The sequence below is a fragment of the Zerene cesonia genome, chromosome 8 (genome assembly GCF_012273895.1).
Source record: "Zerene cesonia ecotype Mississippi chromosome 8, Zerene_cesonia_1.1, whole genome shotgun sequence".
Lineage (NCBI taxonomy): Eukaryota > Metazoa > Arthropoda > Insecta > Lepidoptera > Pieridae > Zerene > Zerene cesonia.
The window spans coordinates 7,494,609-7,514,717 of NC_052109.1; the positions used below are offsets into that span (position 1 = coordinate 7,494,609).

Here is a 20,109-nt window from a genome sequence, read left to right on the forward strand (position 1 = left end):
GGATGTGGAAGAAAACATATGAAGAACTATTAATGAGGGCAACATAACATTCAGACGTTTATTTTACCATTACAAACAGACAAATTATTTATTTTCAAGTAAACTTTCTTAGGGAAACAATAAAATATATTACCGGTTGATATATGAAGGATATAAACATCCGTTCAATGAAATATCGCACGAAATTTATCTACTCTTGATAGATGGCCTGGAATATTCCTTTGGGCACTTGAGTATTTATAAAAAGTAGGATTGAATTTATCGTTGATGTGGTTTAGTTCGTAGTTTTGCTGGTCAAGACACCAGTAAAATTCTAAAGCAATAGTTGCGAGTTCAAATCTCGCACAACGATTGAATTTTTTTATAACAATTAAAATTAATGAATGACTTAGATTAGGTAATTATCAAAAGCCAATAATACGATTTTAAAAATCGAGAAGAACTTAGATACATTATAGATAGACACATAGACAATTCTCACCTGCAAAAAGTCTAGAATCAGTTCGTTATTTGCGTATCGTGGTGGTATCTTCTTTTCTAACGGCTCAAAGGTCGTCGGTTCTGGTAAAGCCAATCCCTGAAAATTCATAATTATAGGATCTTTTAAAAATTCATATTTTCTGCCTTATTATAAACACTTATCAAATTTATTTGAAACCATTTTTTCTCCGAAATTAATATCCATGATAAAAATAGATATAGGAACATTATAAATTATTATTTACAACTATACAAATATTACCTGGAAAAACGAGTTTTGCGAGAAAATTGTCATATGCCGAGGCAAAAGGTCTCCAAGGGTCTTCCTAATTAGATATAATTGGTCTAGGTCGCTCTTTCCGGGCCACAACGCTTCGCTGGACAAAAGCTCCGCGAACACGCAACCTGGAATGTTCTAGAAAGTTTCAGGCGGCGATCGGATGCTCAACAAGCTAGCAGGCACAACTATTTATTATGGTTTAGGAGTAACATAATTTTGGAGAAATTGTATATTGTGTTGTTATTATATAAAGGCCCGCTGAGGGCACGGTCTGTCTTTTTATCGAGACTAACGTAGCCCAGTCGAAACATCCACGTAAAATAACGTGAAAATTAAACACATACCTGTATGTTACAGTCTGAATAAGCTATCTCGGTGGCAAATATCAAGGGAATGATGGCCTACATTTTCGCCAAAGATATAAAAGAACATTTAAATACCTAACTGGTAGAATTCTAGGATATCTACATCGAGCTAGAAAACGAGGTTAATATGCTACAAGATTAGCCGCTTGGCCCGCACTCAAAGGCCATTAATTTATGTTAAGTAACCCTTTGAACTTGCACACAAAATGGGGCAAGCAGGTAAAAGGAATGAAATTTTAAATTAAGAATGCAGAAGTGAAGAAGGTTGTAACGTTAAAATAGAAAATCATGGTTTAATTATTTTGTATTAAATAATATGTTACGATTCGCAATGTTTATTTCACACTAGCCCCGGCTTCGCTGTCACCTAAAGATCAAGTACATATCTAACAGTTAAAGAATTTTTTAAATCGATTTATTCCTGGGATTAGAGGTAGATTTAAATCTACATATTATGCTAATATCATACATTACGTACATTTTATAATATACGTAATGTATGATATTTAATAATTGCAGCGTAATTAAAACAAATAAACCCAGGGGAACATTTAAATTTAGAATTATTTCATAAAAATACATTTTCAACTCCCACACACATACGAGAATTTTTTAAATGTCTCCTTATCTCCTGCAGTGTTTAATTATACCTACTTATTTAAATGTTTAACCCCTGTCTTGTTTACAAAATAGCTATCTATTTATGAAATACATCTGTTGTTTAAAACACTAGAGAATGTAGAGTTAATAAACTACCAATAAAGGGCTCTTATATTTGTCAAGTTTTTAAATAATGCCTACGTATTCAACATCACACCACCCTCGATTTATTTTGTCTGCATCAATCTTAAAATATGTACACCCAAAAAGCTTAAACAGTACTTCAATCAACTGGAACTCGGAAAAAAGATTTTTTATTACGGGCAACATAAATATATTTTCAAGTACAATAGCCATGAATCACGGAAGGGACGATCTACTGAGAACAAAGAAATTATAGGCACATCTTTGCACCATCGTTCCTCTAAAGGTTAACTGCTATAGGGCGTTGAACCCAGGGTTTGCGTTCAAAATATTTGGATATCTGTGCCTGGGTTTCCAACTATAGTCGTCGGAAGAGTATAAAATGTTTTTTAAATTGTTCTGTTGATTCTTGAACAAAAATAATGTAAAACAAGGTCTAACTAAGATCACTTAAAATAATACTGATTAATAAGTAACCAAGACTTTTTCGAACTATATTTAATCTATAACTCTAGTATATTTTCTTGAAAAAAGGAAGTTTAAGTTATTAATATCATCGCTGTTTGTGACAAATAATATGACTTGAATGAATAGAGGATAGAAGCGTGGCTCTCACGCGATAAAAAAAAAATTATTTGCCACTTTTTTAAATATACATTATAACTGCAGACCCCACGCAGCCTGTCGCGAGGCCAACACATTAAAATAGTAAATTTAAACAAAAAGTATTAATAACTAAAGCTATCACAATAGAATACATAATGCAGCGAAGCCAAGGGCAAGACGCTACTAAACAAAAAGTTATCTTACCGATAGCCCAAACATCCACTGGCGTGCTGTACATGGTGTCACCAACAAGCAGTTCTGGCGCCCGGTACCATCTCGTGGCCACGTAGTCCGTGTAGCTCTCCCCGGGGCCTGGGCATGTGGGCGGAGCGTTTGTCAGACATAGTGTCAAAGAACACAGGTCAGGACGAACCATAAACTAGATTGTATTCCAAATTGAGGACCAAACAGTTTATTTGTAAACGCATTCTTAATCCTACTTCATAAATATTGTATACTAGCTGCGCTCGCGGTTTCACTCGCGTAAGTCTGTATCCCGTAAGAATATCGGGATAAAAGTTCCCTATATGTTATTCCAGTTGTCCAGCTATCCACGTACCAAATTTAATTGCAATCGGTTCAGCACTTTTTGCGTGAAAGAGTAACACATCCTTACAAACTTTCTCATTTATAATATTAGTAACATTGGTTTCAAGATCTCGATATACTTTACCAGTGTAATTCGGAAAATCGAGATGTATATGTCGGCGTATGATTGTAAAAACCGTTAGATTCTAATATAACTTGCGAGATTATAATCTAGCTTACGACAGATTACAATTGTCGTGTAATTGATATAACATCCGTACAATCTCGCTGGAAAGTTATCAGCAAGATGGTAATCTAACGATGTTTACAATTTTACAGCAACAATATAGCTATACCTTAAGTATTCATGTTTACAGATAGACTCACAATATGTACAGGGGGGAGGCGGGATTTGGGACATTTCCTTTTTCAAAACTACCTACCACGAACGATCCGTCATAAATGATCATCTACGAAACAAGTTTAAATGAATATGGAAACAGCGTCTTAGTACAAACATATTACGATATATTTTATATAATCCTGCATCTAAATCTACATAAACTAATTACGTATAGAAGTATATAATACACGAATGACACATCAAAGCCGATACTAATCTTGCACTGATGTTAGTAACCGTTATGTCACTTATAAACGCATTAGGGTCATTCTAAAACCACATTCTAAATAAAATGCCAACCAAGACGCTCGACCTAGTTAATTATATAGCCTACTTACTATCAATAAAGATGTACATATATACTTTTGGAAGCAATAAACTTTATTTATTTGTTTAATTTGAATAATTTTTAGGGGTTTTCGTTAATGATATGATGAAGAATAAGACATTTATTATATATATTTACCAATAATAACATTTATTAGTGACTAGCACATAAAGCTTATTGCTGGGTATTCCCCGTTGTCAAATTAAAAGATAAAAAGGCTTGTTTGAATTAATGTGTCGGTTTTAATTTACCTACATAGTAATACATACGCTTATCTTAATCTTATAGCCATTTTCGATAAGGTTTGAACAGTAAATAAGAGACCTTTTAAATAGGGGAGATTCGATTTACGCTGCCAGAGGACGGCCCTCAATTGCAATGGCCTAATATGTCTCCTTCTGCCCTTTAAACTATTTACTAAACATCAATGAATTACGTGTGCTTCTGCACTGCAATTTACTTTTTATTTCAATCGAAAGCCTACTAAAATTTAAGTTATTTCAGACCCTGTTTAACTGCTTGTGCTATATAAATATTCACTCATTAACACGCCAAACCCACAACACTTTATCAAAATACAGAGAGTGTCAAGTTCTCATCAAACAAAAAAGAAACACGCTTAAAAGCTCTCAGCTGTGCCAAAAATAGCTGCCATTAATCCACGTAACTAAACCGCTAGTCGTGACCTTCGCAATTTGCATTGCAGGCGAAGGTCATGACGTCATGATGCAGGCCTTGCACGATAAATGTGTCGTAATTAAGTCTAGATTAAGATTAGCATAAAAAAGCAGTGGTGGCTCAGTGGTGAGGACTTCGAAATCGATAAGTCGGGGTTCGAGACCAGGCGAGCGTGCAAGAAATAAATTGATTTTTCAATTTATCTGCACATGTGGATAACATCACCACTGCTTGAAACGGTAAAGGAAAACATCGTGAAGAACCGGCATGTCTGATAATCAAAAATTCGACGACATGTGAGATCTGCCAACCCACACTTGGCCAGCGTGGTGGATTATGGCCTGAACCCTCGTAGGAGGCCTGTGTCCCAGCAGTGGGAACATATATGAGCTGCTGATGATGATAAGATTAGCATATTATGATAGGTCTTGTGCTAAAGATGTACGGTCTATGGTCGGATCGCTTTTTTGTTCATAGATTTACCCTCTAAAACACATTTATAAAATCAACGAATCAATTGAAATCAAGAAATGTTAAAGGTATCTGGGTAAATTTTAGTATCGTATCGAATTTGTTACATTATATTTACAACACACTATGAAATTTGCTTATATCCTGAAGCAAATGATACATTTTCCTTGAGGCAGGACCTTAAAGTTATTTATTATTTAAAAAATAAAATTATCTTTCGCGTATACCTAGTTAAATAATACATTAGTTAATATACTGTTGTTAAATATTTTATTTCCTGTTTAAAATCTTCAACCGCCATATTATACCAACACGATATTTATAAAAATATTCACATCCATGTGTAAATTGAATGACCTAATTAAATTCCTTTCGGCATAACCATTTATTTTATTCAGTGATTAAAAATATACAGTGCAACCTCGATATAACAAATCGGAAGGGAACAAATAAATATTCGTTATATCAAGTAATTCGTTGAACTGAGGTTCGTTATGTTGAGGTTAGGTTGGTCTAAAATTCGTTATAAAGAGGTTAAAAATATATATAATCCGATAAGGTACGTTATATTAAGGTTGCACTGTAACTGGTTCTCAATTCGACTGTTTGCGTTTTTTACTTCACAACTTTTGACGTGGTGAACCGATTTTGACGATTCTTATTTTTTTGAAAGCTGGTGCCTTCCGTGTAATATGTGGTTCCAATTATAATAGTGTGTAATTATGTCAAATTTAAGTGGTTTATTTTTTTTGTAAAAACAATTATAAAGTCCCCCCCGTGACCATGCTTGCTCTAAAGTGTTCGAAACGTCGGGTTAATAATATAATGAATAAATCGCGTTTAAAATCCGTCAAAAAGTCTTTAATTTTCTAAATGTTAATACTCGCGTAAAATCAAACACAAGAAAATACAACAATTATAAAGTTCGTATTATTTCATTGCATACCTTGCGTATCATAAATAACTACTCTCCTCCCTATCGTCTACAATCTATTTAAATACGTGATTTATGATCACGAAAATCTCTTGTCCATAACTGTGTCTATGTATATCTCTAGCTACCAACTATAATAAACTCGTTTTACCATAATCCAAGATGACTATTTTACATACAAGCTTGCATTTCGCAAATCCCCTAATGAAATATTTTCATAACACCCATTAGTACACACTTGTGTTGTAAAGAACGTTAATATCATAACATGTAGGTCGGTGCGTAGTGATTTCTTCTTACAAATTAGGATTTGTATCATCACTGCATAGTGTAAAGCAAAGTCGCTTCTTGCGTCTGTATGTATGTTTGCTTAGATCTTTAAAACTAGACAACGGATTATAAAGTTTTTGTTAATAGATAGTGAGATTCAAGAGGAAGGTTTATATATAATAACATCTATAAAACTACTCCGAATTTAACACGTACGAAGCGGCGGGCAACAGCTAGTTAATATATAAAATTACGTCCATAAATCTAAAGTAAGATTATGCGAAAAAATATAAATAATCTACCGGTAATGGAGTAACCGTCTTTGTACTTATTTTGTTTGTTCGTTTACCAATCAAGTTTGTACATACAAAAAAAGAGTTTTTCATTCACATATTCATTGATAAACTATTCATAAAGGTGTGAATAATTTGACCACATGGACAATAAGTTAGAGGTAAACATCGATTAGGTAAAACCGTGCGTTGCTACATGCGTTGCCTACTTGACCGGGGGTTTTATATATTTACGGGTCAAGGACTACCTTACTATTCAATTTGTACCAATATTGTGGAGTGGAATCGATTTGTACGTTTGTCATGGATATAAAACTGCTAAGCCGATTTCACAATTCATATTTTTTGAAATTTGTCGCAAATAAATTAAAAAATTGAGGCTTATTTCAATAATGTATTTTTCACTAGAAAGCTGTTTTATACTGAGTATATTCAATTTGTATTTATGATTATTAATATTAGATACTACGTCCACCCACAGCAATACAGACATACCGAGGTTTTTCCATAGCACCCGTTCCTGTGACATTTCCTGGGATTAAAACTATATTGTATAAGGATACAGAGAAATGTCTCGAGTCTCGAACTATATATGCACTAAATTTAATCAAAATCAATTGGGTGGTTTAGGCGATTTCAGATAACAGTGTAGCGAATACAATCGACATTTACATGAAAAACGTGTGAAAAGTATAGTTTCTCAAATAAATAGAGCAAGTCATAAATTGCCACAGTGAAAGAGTAGATGGAAAGTTCGAGATTGCAAACCGAGCCACTTATCGACGATCGACCTTACCTCTATAGGCTTATTTATACCTTAGCATAATTTTATCGCGCTGTAATATGGGTTATCGTTCTATGATCCAACTAATCCTACTTCCTACTAATTCCCACTAACATTATAAATGCATGCGCAGATAAATTGAAAAATCAATTTGTATCCTGCACGTTCACTCGATCTCGAACCCCTGACTTATCGTTTATACGTCCGAGGTCCTCACCACTGAGCTATAATTACTTTTTATATGTCTGTTATGATTAAACTAACTGCGTAACTAATTAAAAAATCTCTTCTCGTTTCTTATTAGCTAAGACACTACAACATCTAATCTTATCAAAATATTTAATATTATTAACTCTATGTATATATTAATAGAATTGTACATAGTACCTAGATAACTACAAAAAAGATAAATTCAATAGGTACTAGCTCTCCTCCGGACGTCCACTCCGAACGGTATCATGATGTGAACTGAATATTCTGAGGAGCAGGAACCACCTGCGACGGGGACAGGAAAGGGAAGGTAGTTTCAACATAATCGGGAATATGGGGACATCGTTGTATTTTATTTCGATTATTATAGTACCATTTAAAAAAAAAAAACAAAATAAATCACCAGTTATTAAGTTCCATTGAACCATGCACTAACTTGATTCATACATGTACTTACGATCTTCAAAATGAAACAAATTATAGATGACTAGCCGTTCGCCCCGGTTTCTCCCGTGGTACATATATAACCTATGTAATTCAGCGAAGTTGCAGTGTTCCAATGATGAAATACTTTTTCAAATCGGTCCAGTGGTTTTTGCGTGAAAAACGTTACAAACATATAAAAATACGAAAGTTTTATATTAGTGCCGATTGATACAACTTTTTTAACCACAGTAACATATCACTTTGGTCTTTCTGAGCCTGCAAAAGCACCACACAAACTCCTTTCACAAATTCCCGTTCACAATGATCACTCTCAACATCTCTCCCTCCATCACCAAGGATACGCACTGATCATCCTGGCGAATCCGAAGTCGCAGAGCTTGACCACGCCGTCGGCCGTCAGCAGGATGTTCTCGGGCTTCACGTCGCGGTGGATGCAGTTGTGCCGGTGGCAGTACGCCACCCCCTGCAGCGTCTGCCAGATGATCTGCTTCGAGAGCAGTTCGGGGCAGCCCTGGCGGACGTATTTCTCGATCACTACCTGGTCAACTCAAGGTCAACAAGGTCGCTTTCTGCTATTATATAATGTCATCGCCGCCAATAGAGCTGGTAGATCGCCTGATGGCATGCGCTACCAACACCCATGAACAATGCAGTCTACGCTTTGAACATTTGAGAATTTGCGTCTGTGTGTGTATGCTTAGATCTATTAAATTACGCAACAGATTTTGATGGGGTTTTTTTTAAGAGAACGAGTGATTTCGATTCTCTCGAGCTAGTAGAGCATGATATTAATCATAAGATCTAATCACAGTGGCTTAATCACTACATAATAAAGACAAAGTCGCTTTCCGCCGTGTGTCTGTACGCTTAGATCTTTAACGCAATAGATTTTGATGTTTTAATTTTTTTGATAGTAATTCAAGAGGAAGGTTTATATGTATAAAATACTTCAACGCATATGAAGCCGCGGGTAAAAACTAGTAGAGTATAATACTAATCACAAGAATAGTGGCTAAATTAATTAATATTATTCGAGTACTGAAACCTACGCTGCGGATGAAAAAATTTAATTAAAAATTTCTTTTCGTGAGAAGTTAGTTTATATAAGTAGTACCACATATTATAAATAATACAAAAAAATCAAATAGTACTTAGTCTAAATTCCGAGCACAATCGGTTAAACACGCGCATTTAATTAAATAAATATTTGTATTTCAATTATAATCATAATTTGTAATACATACACAGTTGAATTTTTCTTGTATGTAAATAGATACCGCGTGCGCGATATTAATTTAAAAATTTACTAACATTAACAGATTACGTATTGTTTATTTAAATTAAAACGTATTTACTTTGAAATTTCGTAAATTTATTACTCATCTTTACTTTTGATACAGTTAACTTTGGAAAATGACATATTTTATCAAAACGTTTGTTAACAAATAACCTTATAGATCATTTTTAAATAATCAATAATTACAGATCTATAATGGACACCATCTACAAGTCGTCAATTCAATCGAGAAACAAACACGTGCTTTGTTATGAAATTTAAAAAAAAATTATTGAAACAATACATAAAAGGATACAACAAGGTCTCAAGATGCAGCGTGGACATTAAATTCTGATTATGAAATAACGCAACATAATGATAATTCACGATAAAGATTTACGACATCGGCGTGTTGAAAGCGCGGCGCATAAATTTCGATATGTTATTACGATTCTGTAGGAAGTTTCTGCAAGATGCCGGCAGTAGAAGGTCAACATATTGCACATCTTTAGAGAGTATCACGTTTTCTTAATGAATTGGATGTAGCTGGTGGCTTTTCACGGTTGTCCGAAAGCCATATGATAATAAAAGAAGAAAGAATGAGTTCAGCTGGGTTTCTTGCTGATTTTACTCGGTAGGAACACGATAGAACTTAGATAGTATTAGAGTGGTAGAAGCGTTATTTAAAGCCGAAACTGTTAACGAGTCAATACAGAGTTCGTCGAAACACTTTTACAACAAGTTTACTTGAATAAAAAGGCATTATTAAAAGAAAAATAAAGAGGCACTATTGAAAAACGGTATTTTTATTAATGTACAAGCATTTTGCTAATTTCATAAAAATACTAGCTGCACCCGGCAAACGCTGTTCTGCCTTACTCTTATCATTTAGCGGTATGAAAAATACATGTTGGCCGATTCTCATAGATACCGGATGAGCACAAAAAATTTCATCAAAATCGGTCGAGTCGTTTCGGAGGAGTATGGCAACGAAAACTGTGACACGAGAATTTTATATATTAGATAATTTTACTACTAAAAATAAAATAATATAATTAATACTAAAAATATAATTTAGTACCTACTCGTTTTTGTGTAAAATAGTAAAATCCAAGTTTCATTTAAAAACACGCAAGTAGGAAATACGGATGTTTTAACTTTTAACATCTGCTTGATGGATCGTTTTGCGGAAAAATATAATAAATCTCCCATAAAAGGACATACTTGATGTCCAGATTGACTCACCCACGCCATAATTCTTGGTATTAAGTCGTGTTCACTTGCATTGTTAATACAACTTTTTTATTTAACTTTTAACATAACATAAAAATATGTTAACATAACTTGCAGTCTTAATTTTAATTTTATGATTCCAAATTAATGATTTTTTTATATTATTTGTTTGTTTTGTGGTGTTATATAAATACTTTCTTGGATAATCCGCACTAATATTATAAACGCGAAAGTTTGTAAGATTGTATGGATGTTTGTAGGTGTTCACGCGAAAACCGCTTATCGAGAGGGGTAAGGTCGATTGCAGACCTTACGCCTCTGCGTATCGATTGCCGACTTTAAATTGGAAATATTAAGAAGGGATTGACTAGAGGAATAAAGGAAGGGCTAGGTTTCCCCAAATGTTTATGGGCGGTCGCGGATGGTAAGCGCTACTTACCATCAAGGGACCTACCAGCTCCATTGCCGATTATGACAGACAGACGGGTGGACAAACAGACAGACAGACGGACACCGTAATCTTAGTAATAAGGTCTCGTTTTACCCTGTGCGCACGGATTACGGAACCCTTATCATTGTAGTATTTCATATCAGATAATATTTAAGTTCACGCGAGGTAAAAAACGGCACGTGAGGTGTTGAAAATAACTTGTTCCGCATAATTAAACCCGATGCAATTGGTTAAGCAATCGTTACATTTTACGTTAGATTAGGACGGCTGTTTCTACTTATTACCTCATAAGTATCTATTCCCTTTGCCGCTACGTTCTCGCTTCGCACGCTCGCGTTCCGCTTACAATAACATAATATAATTTGTTATAATGTGAAATAATGCTACATTTCTAATGTCTATTATTATGTATCATAATGACAAATTAAATATTTTTGTTGTTGTACATATAACGAAACCTCCGTCGTTTTAGCAGTGCCGGTTAAAAAACAATAACAAAGGTTGACAGTTGTTTAATCAATACGAAATACGATAGTGCAAAAATAGAAAATATAAGATTATTATAATCTTACATCTGTTCCACTTAACAATGTATAAAGAAAAACTATGTAATCAACTATTTGAATACTGTCAGTTAACAAAAAAAAGTTAAATAACTCAAAAAAAGAACAAAATATCAACTCGGCTGTCAGCCCTAAACTCCTTCGCGCCACTGGCTTGACGTAATAGGTAATAATTAAAAAAAAATCGGCCGCATTTCTAAGGTTACACGTGAGTGGCGCTCACGTGAGACCACTGGCTTGTATGTCGACAGATCTGTGCAATGTTATACGCTGACATATTACGTATTTGGAAGGGACGGTGGCTATTGTAAACTCTATTTTTGGATAAGTTTTTGTCACCTTAAAAAGAATGCATTGTCTATGTGTGACTATGATTAATGGATTCTTTCTTAAGTATATATCGATATTTATCGAATTTTGGGAGATGGGATGTCTATTTATAGTCAAATCTATTCGTAATATCTTCTTAACTTGGCGAGTATACCTAGTTAACATTGGTCTATCTATTTGTAAAATAGTGGATGCGCGGATGACTAGAGCGAAATGGGCACGTATTTACTATCCGATCCCCAACCATCCAATAACGTGTCAAATAAATTGTTCTTTCTTTCTTTCTTTCTTTCAAATGACATTTGAAACATACAAATTTTGCCATGCAAACTAGCGTCCGCCTCGGCTTCGCCCGTGGTACATATATAGCTTTACAGCCTTCCTCAATAAATGGGCTATCTAACACTGAAAGAATTTTTCAAATCGGACCAGTACTTCCTGAGATTAATGTGTTCAAACAAACCAGCCAACAAGCAAACAAACAAACTCTTCAAGCTTTATAATATTAGTATAATAGTAATCTATTTTTAAGACTTACCTATATATCTATAAGAATGCGATTTACCATTGTGTTGCAAGGATAGTTAGTTGCAGAATTTGCCCTAATTTTGTTTGTATACATGCCCACACAAGATGACCTTAGTATCACTAATATCGGAATACATTATCATCTTTTGAAAGTTCACTTGCAACAAACGATAGTATCTTGTTTTATTTCTATTTGCGATGTGTGGATGGATCCAATCGAATCCGTCGCTTTCTACGGTATATTTATAACACAAACAAAAAAAAAAATCCTCTTCGTGTGCAGAGAAAGTATGATCATTATTAAATTCATCAAAAAAACGTCTACGTTGGTGCCACGATTTCAACTGAGATGCTACAAAACGATGCGTCTACGTGACGATTTACGTCCTAACGATATGCTTACGAGACGACAACTCGCGCGCAGGATATAGAAGTTACTAGCTGGGAACAAGCGGCTTTGCACGCGTTAAATTCGGAGAAGTTTAGTAGATGTTATTATACATATAAACCTTCTTGAATCACTATCTATTGAAAAAAATCCCATCAAAATCCGTTGGGTGGTTTTAAAGATTTAAGCATACTCAGGTTCATAGGGACAGAGAATGCGACTTTGTTTTATACTATGTAGTGATGCCTATGTATTAAAGTAAAAATAAGTTACAATGCCGTGTGATTTATTTTAGAATTTTCTTATGATTGATTTTTAATATTCATAGTGTTTAGTCGCTAACCAAATTTTCATTTAGATACCCTACGAGGCCTTTCGAGGGCATACATACTTTATAGTAGGTAGTTATTATATAGTGACTGAGCTTCCTTTAAGGCGCAGTTTATCAGAGCTTTAGCTTGCGCGTAGTACCGAGGCGTCTCGGGTTCGATTCCCAGGACTTACAAAAAAAAAGTCTCAGTCTGGCTGGTCACCTACTTGTCCATAAAGAAAATCAGTGAACCAGATGTATTTTTTGCCCCATACCCCACTAGAGGACACGAGATTTCAATTTTATGCAAAAACACAAAATTATTAAATAGATTTCAGATCATACTTACGGCTGGATACTTTTCCATCTCATGCAGTACAGTGTGGTCACAGTACTCGAATACCAAATGCAGCTTGCGCTTTCGTCGAAACACTTCAATAAGGTTCACCAGGTTCGGGTGTTTCAGATTCTAGACAAACAAACAAACAAAATTTTTGAATCATGAAATAAACCTGCATTAAACTCGGATTTTTTAAACAAAATCATTCAAAACGTGAGGAAAGTGTAATAGAATTCCATACACTCTGGCAACAAGCACCGCTCCAGGCGCCACCAGCTATCATAGAACCATCAAAATCCGGTAACCCGGTAAAAAGTCATGAGATAAGTGTATAACATTAGTAGGATTATTAATGCGAAAGTTCGTAAGGATGTGTGTATATTTGTTACTCTTTCACGCAAAAACTACAGAACCGATTGCAATGAAATTTGGTACGCAGACAGCTGGACAACTGCAATAACACATAGTTATCTATCCCGATATTCCTACGGGATACAGAATTATGAATAAAAATGTTCAAAGTACGTAGCAAATTAATCTTAACCAGTCTATTTATTTATTTGGGTTACAGTAACACACATCTTAAAGTGTATTTTTTTTTATTTAAAGCATTCAAATGTTTTATAAATGAGAATTTTTTAAAGAATAGAAATATATAGAAATCGATTGCTGAGGCAGGAGCACTGGTGATCGAGTGGATAAGCAAGCGTTGCTACGTTTCGGCGAAATGATGCCGGTTCGAATCCCGACTCGTGATCGATTTTTTATTCTATTCTTTTAAACATCTCATCTCAAAACACATCAATAATTGAATAATTTTATTATTACTAGTATTTGTCGAAAAGGCCAATTTTTCGCTCATTACCGTCATCCAAACATAGTCTTGGCTTCCAGTACGTTCTATTAAAGCCTATTAATAAACACATAAATCATGTATGTTAAAACCTAGAACTTTATCATATGCTAATTGTATCATATAAATATGAAATATTGGTAACATAATATTCTGCTTCAATAGGCCGTTTAACTCTGGCGAACGATTAGAATGATAGATAATTTCCGCAAGTCGGAAAAGGAACTTAGAGTTACAACCCTGACCTTTACAACATTAATGGTGAACCAAAAATAAACGACCTCTATGTATGATAATATATTATCTGTAATGAGGATATCTAAGCGTTAAATTCGGAATAGTATAATTGATGTTAGTATACATATAAACCTTCCTCTCGAATCACTATAATTTAAGAAAACCGCATCAAAATAAATACATAAAAAATAGAATAGAATAATAGTATATATATATATATGTATAAAATATTAATTCATACATATACATATCTATATAATACTCTAATGTATCCAATTTTTTTTTTATGTTATAAGCGGACAACTGAATTGATGGCTCGCCTGACGGTAAGCAAACACCACCACTGATGACCAAATACACTGCCCACTTTTAAGGTAAGGATGGGGAAAGAAGGATTGGACTGTTAAGGTTGAGGACTTTTTCTCAACCCTTCTTCCTTTCCTTTGAAAGGAAGGGTCTCCCACCTTCAGCATCCGAATCTCTCGGAGCGCAATCTTCCGGATGAGCGGGTCGTCTTCGTTCTCCACAAACTTCTTGATGGCGACGATCTCCCCGGTGTCCCGGTTCCTGCACTTATAGACCAGGCCGTAGGAGCCCTCGCCCAGCTTGGCGAGTTTCTCGTATCGCTCCATGGCGCGGCTGGAAGCGCGCGATCTAGAAGTATGTTTATGAGAAGGAATCCATCAAGTAGCTGTGAGATGTTGTATTTAAACGAACTATCAGTTCGCACCGGATGATTTAATATGGGATAAATATAAATAATAGGTAATGTCAGTTAGGAATTACGAATCTAGAAATGATAAAGTATTATAAAGGTCGGATAAGTAGCTTTTAAGTTCAATGATTTATAAATTGAATTAAATCGTTTCCTTTCGTCATGCACGTAAAGACAATGAAATTAAATCACAATACCTATATCTAATACTTTGAAAGTAAAGATCCTTTACGATTCACATAGTCGTAGTAAGATAACTCAGACTTCATATTAGCTTTGATAAATTTGTATTACATCAGTGAAATGAACAGTTTACGGAAAAGAAACTAGGTTTAATTTAAAAGTACTAATAGTAATTTAAAAGTAATAAATCAAACGTAATGAATACCTCGCGGAGACAACATAAGGGGAGATAATACTAATATTGATTTCCCCTTTCATGATTTGTTCGTATCACTGTAATTTGGCCATAAATGAGATCGCTCACGATATGTCAACTTGAGTTGTTTAGGGGCATAATTTCCCGTTTAACGTACTAATGTCGTTTCTTCTCCGAAATCACTTCGCATAACCAAATAAAAAGCTGTTATATCATTACGATGGTAAGTTTTGTCGACAATGCTGACAGAACTATGACATTTTAATATTCTTCTCAATGTGACATCTATTACAAGCTTTTTTTAGTTTTTATCCCTACTGATAGTAATTCGGATATCTGTGGGCCTGGATATCGCTACACGACTGAACCACTGAATCGAATTTGAATGAAATGTTGTTCCAAAATAGCTTAGGGCCTGAGAAAGGACATAAATAAGTCTTATCCCGAAAATCATACTGGGACGGGAACAAACAAACGTACAAACAAGCTTATTATATTATCGATTAATATTATTGATATTGTGTAAACATCTTGCAAACATTAAAAAAACAACAATAAATCAAACAAAGGGCTCAATAAAAACCATAAACGGTAATAAATCATATATGGTCTACGTGACTAGCAAAAAGCCTTGCCTTACCTAGCCTTCGTCATTGAATACTAATTAATATATCTAATATACAAAATTCTCGTGTCACAGTTTTCGTTGCCATATCCTCCAAAACGGCTTGACCGATTCTTATGAAATTTTGTGTGCATATCGGGTATGTTTGAGAATCGGCTAACATCTATTTTTCATACCTCTAAATGATCAGAGTAAGGCAGAACAGCGTTTGCCGGGTGCAGCTAGTATTATGTAAATAGATAAGAAATACGTACCATGAAACTACTAAAACTATAAACTTGAAAGTTTTTAAGTATGGATGAATGGATGGATGTTTGTTACTCTTTCATGCGAAAACAGCTTACCGTATCTGTATGAAATTTGGTACAGAGATAGATTACAGTCTGGATTAGCAAATTGGCATCTTATGCGGTTACCACGTAAGTGACGCCGCGGGTACAGCGCATATAATATAGTGGCTTACAGTAAATCTGGTAAAATACATTAAATTTTCATAAATTTACGAGTAGCCTTGAAGAGTCAAAGCTTTTCACATCGTCACAAAAAAATAATAAAATACCAGTAACAATAAAAAATAAATACATCCTAATCCATCCAATAAATGCATCAAATCCTACTAATATTATAAATGCGAAAGTTTGTAAGGATATGTGTGTGTGTGTTTGTTATTCTTTCACGCAAAAACTACTGAACCAATTGCAATGAAATTTGGTAAGTAGACAGCTGGACAACTGGAATAACGTATAGGCAACTTTTCATCCCGATATTCCTACGGGATACGGATTTACGCGGGTGAAACCGCAGGGCGCAGCTAGTATATAATAAATTACGTAACTCTTGATCAACAATGGTGTGATTCCAATATTAAGATTACATAAATGATTATTTACGTGACACGATAAGGGTAAAATGGTCAAATGTCACGTAAACAAGTTAATTGATTTTTGCAATAGATAAAGCCATGTACAAAAAGTTAGTTTATAATTACATATAACCTACCAACACTATGTATGTACATACATAACGATGCATGTATAGAAAAGTCATGATTTAGCCTTTTCTAGATTCGTCTAATTATTAACCTTTTCAAATGTATATTATTGGTATATAGTACCAGTATTTAAAACTTATTATAACTATAATCTCTTATACTAGATAAATGATCTGTTTCAATGAGTTAACCATTAAACACTTCAACTTCACTACGATTTAACGTATTTTAATTTAAATAAATCATTAAAATAAATATTGCTAGATGCAATTAACACGACATTCATTCAGTAAGGGAGCCCAAGAGGGGATTATGGGATTTACTCGAGCGCGTCAGATTATTATAAGGGAACGTACCTTACCTATTATTAAGTACCTCCAGAAAGTATGAGCAGGACATTGGTGGGTACGCTCACAGGAGCCGCGGGGAATTAAAAAATATAGATCATTCTTTAAGATTACGCTCAAATTGTTAGATTAAAGAAATGTGGATTTTTTTATGTTGTAAATAACCCGTAATATTTTTATCTGACGCGATCGAGTCATATATTTTTATATTTTACCTTTTATTCGAAGCCAACACTAAAGGACTTTTTCTCTTGCTATCGTATAATCTGCGAATTTCAATAGGTTTCTGAAACGCTCGAATTTAGCATCTTGGGCTCCCCTACTATTTTAAATTGTGGGGACGACAATACTACTATTATTAAAGAAAACTATGCCAATTATATGCTAACTATGCCAGTATCGTATTTGCAAATGATGAAAAAAAAAACGGTTGTAAAAAAAGGATTACGAGATTGTAACCAAAATAATATGATTTTGTGAAGTGATAAGTTGACAATATTTTTTATTGATGTTGAGGTTTAATTGTCCTTTGTTGGTAGAGAATACGTAACTACTATTTTATGGGTATTTTGTATAAAATAAGGTTAAAAATGATGTTTTCTGGCTCAACTATTCGATAAATTTTATCAATTTTTGATATGTAGACTGGGAACGTTATATACGTAGTTTTATTTGTTGTATTGTCATCTAAAATAACAATTAGTAAAAAAAAAACATATGTCATTGGCCTGTATGTGGCTAAAGTGCTATACTTGCATACATTACTCTATTCATAAAAATATTCAAATCGAAGCACTCTGTGACACGAGAAATCTTTATAGACAAACAAAAAAAATATAGCTATTACATCTACATTAAAACTATGCAGAAAAAAAGAAATTCACATAATTGTCGTTATTAGAATCGACCTCAAAATAACCTTAATTTAGGGTCGTATGTTCTTTTTATTTTAAGTTATATTTACTCTTAAACACTGCTCAATTAATCACAATGACATTTCAATTCAATTGCCATTTTTCAAATAAAAAACAAAATGTTATTCATATAATCTTGGAAGACTTCTGAAATTAACATAAATTGTATGAATATCTTAAATTTAAATTAATATGACTTTATTAATTCGATTAAGGTGACTCGATTGACCGATAGGAACTCTCACTATAATACAAAGTTCAAACATCTTTTCTAGAACTTTCTGAATACTTCGATTATGGTAGTATTTAAATGGTATGTAATCACTAGGGAAATGTATTGACGACACGCAGAAAAAAACCTTGTAATATTTTTATCTACATAGTTTTCAATTTTATAACACTAGACTTGAGCAGACGGGCTCGCTCGCGCGTTGCGTGTTGTTTATTCCCGCAACAGCTGATGCCCACATAAATCAGAAATTTTCAAAATCCATTCAGCCGGTCACGCATGAAAACGTTACAGACAGAATGTGTGAGTTTTAAACTTAGATCATAATTGTCAATAAATGAAGTAAGGAACATTATACACAATATTTGTCTAATATTATTCAATAGTCTTTGATTCGTGTCTGTACGGCGCGAAATAAAGACAATACAAATACCCGTGGCTATAATGACTTAGTAAGAATAATTTTGCAATTATAACCATTCCATTTTTAGTAATAGATAGATTAGAATTTAACATATTTCGACATACTTAATACAATATTTAATGTGATAAGATATCAAATAACTACAACACTATTGTATAAAAAAATTACCAATTTCTTCCTTACATTTTAACTTATTATCACGGATACCATAATACGTATTATTAATTTGGTCACTTGCGTAATCAGACTTTAGTTTTTGGACATATATAACAATGTATTTAAAAATAACCTTGATAATACAAAACATCACTCCCGCAAGTAATTGTGATTGTCCTCTAACAAGCAGTGGACTATGCTCTAAGGACTTAATAAAAAAAACAAAAGAGATTTGAATCCCTAATCACTCTCCCTAAATACGCGCTTCTAGAGAAATCGAACCTATTGAACCTAAATGGTTGGAAACTGACGATAATTTCATGGAATACATACCTAGTAATGAAAATCATCACTACCCAACTTTTAATGTTTATTTCAAAAACCGTAAACTGGTTTTTATTTTGGTTTGTTTTTTTTTATATATAAAATATCAAAGCTTGATTATTATCAATTGAATACAATAGTAGCATGCAATATTAAAAGGTCATGGTCACTCACCTTCTCGGCAATAGCGGCAGGTTGTTACCGAATAACCACAGCCGTTTATCACCAAACCATTTCTCCATACAGGAAGCCACGTTGTTCCACAGTTTGTCAACTTTCAAATCCAGCAACTCAATACTATTCATTCGCGTTTTCTAACGATAATCAACATAACATTCCCCGCCAAAATGTACAAGTCAAAATTTTGACAGTTTTATTTTTTTATAGAAATTTTTAAGACACAGGCTGCCGTCGTGAAAGCTGCAAAGCCTTTACGTGGTGAGTAGAAATATATCGATCGCAGGGTTTGTTTACAGTTTCTGTTGGCCTGTGTACATGACAACCGCAGTGGTAGGGCTAAGTATTGGTTAAATTGAACGTTTATTGCAGAAAATATATTTAATTAACTATTTAGCTTCATTGTATGTACAACGTTGTAAAGAAACATAATTTTAGGTTTGGCTTAAATTATATTATATATAGTCAGTTGGTATAATAAAACTGGTGAATACTCGT

The 20,109-nt window shown here is 33.9% G+C and overlaps 1 protein-coding gene across 1 annotated transcript in view; it reads right to left on the bottom strand.

Annotated features, from left to right (window-relative positions):
* LOC119828424 (cyclin-dependent kinase-like 4) overlaps positions 1-19,888 on the bottom strand; it is a 22,420-nt gene extending 2,532 nt beyond the window's left edge. Inside the window, exons 1-7 of the mRNA XM_038350563.1 lie at positions 19,609-19,888; positions 14,795-14,984; positions 13,250-13,369; positions 8,167-8,332; positions 2,680-2,787; positions 743-885; positions 482-577 (exon numbers count right to left, since the gene is read on the bottom strand). Coding sequence (XP_038206491.1) covers positions 482-577; positions 743-885; positions 2,680-2,787; positions 8,167-8,332; positions 13,250-13,369; positions 14,795-14,984; positions 19,609-19,739 — 954 coding nt within the window. The 5' untranslated portion in view covers positions 19,740-19,888. The remainder of the gene's footprint in view (positions 1-481; positions 578-742; positions 886-2,679; positions 2,788-8,166; positions 8,333-13,249; positions 13,370-14,794; positions 14,985-19,608) is intronic.
* Between the last annotated feature and the right edge of the window lie 221 nt (positions 19,889-20,109).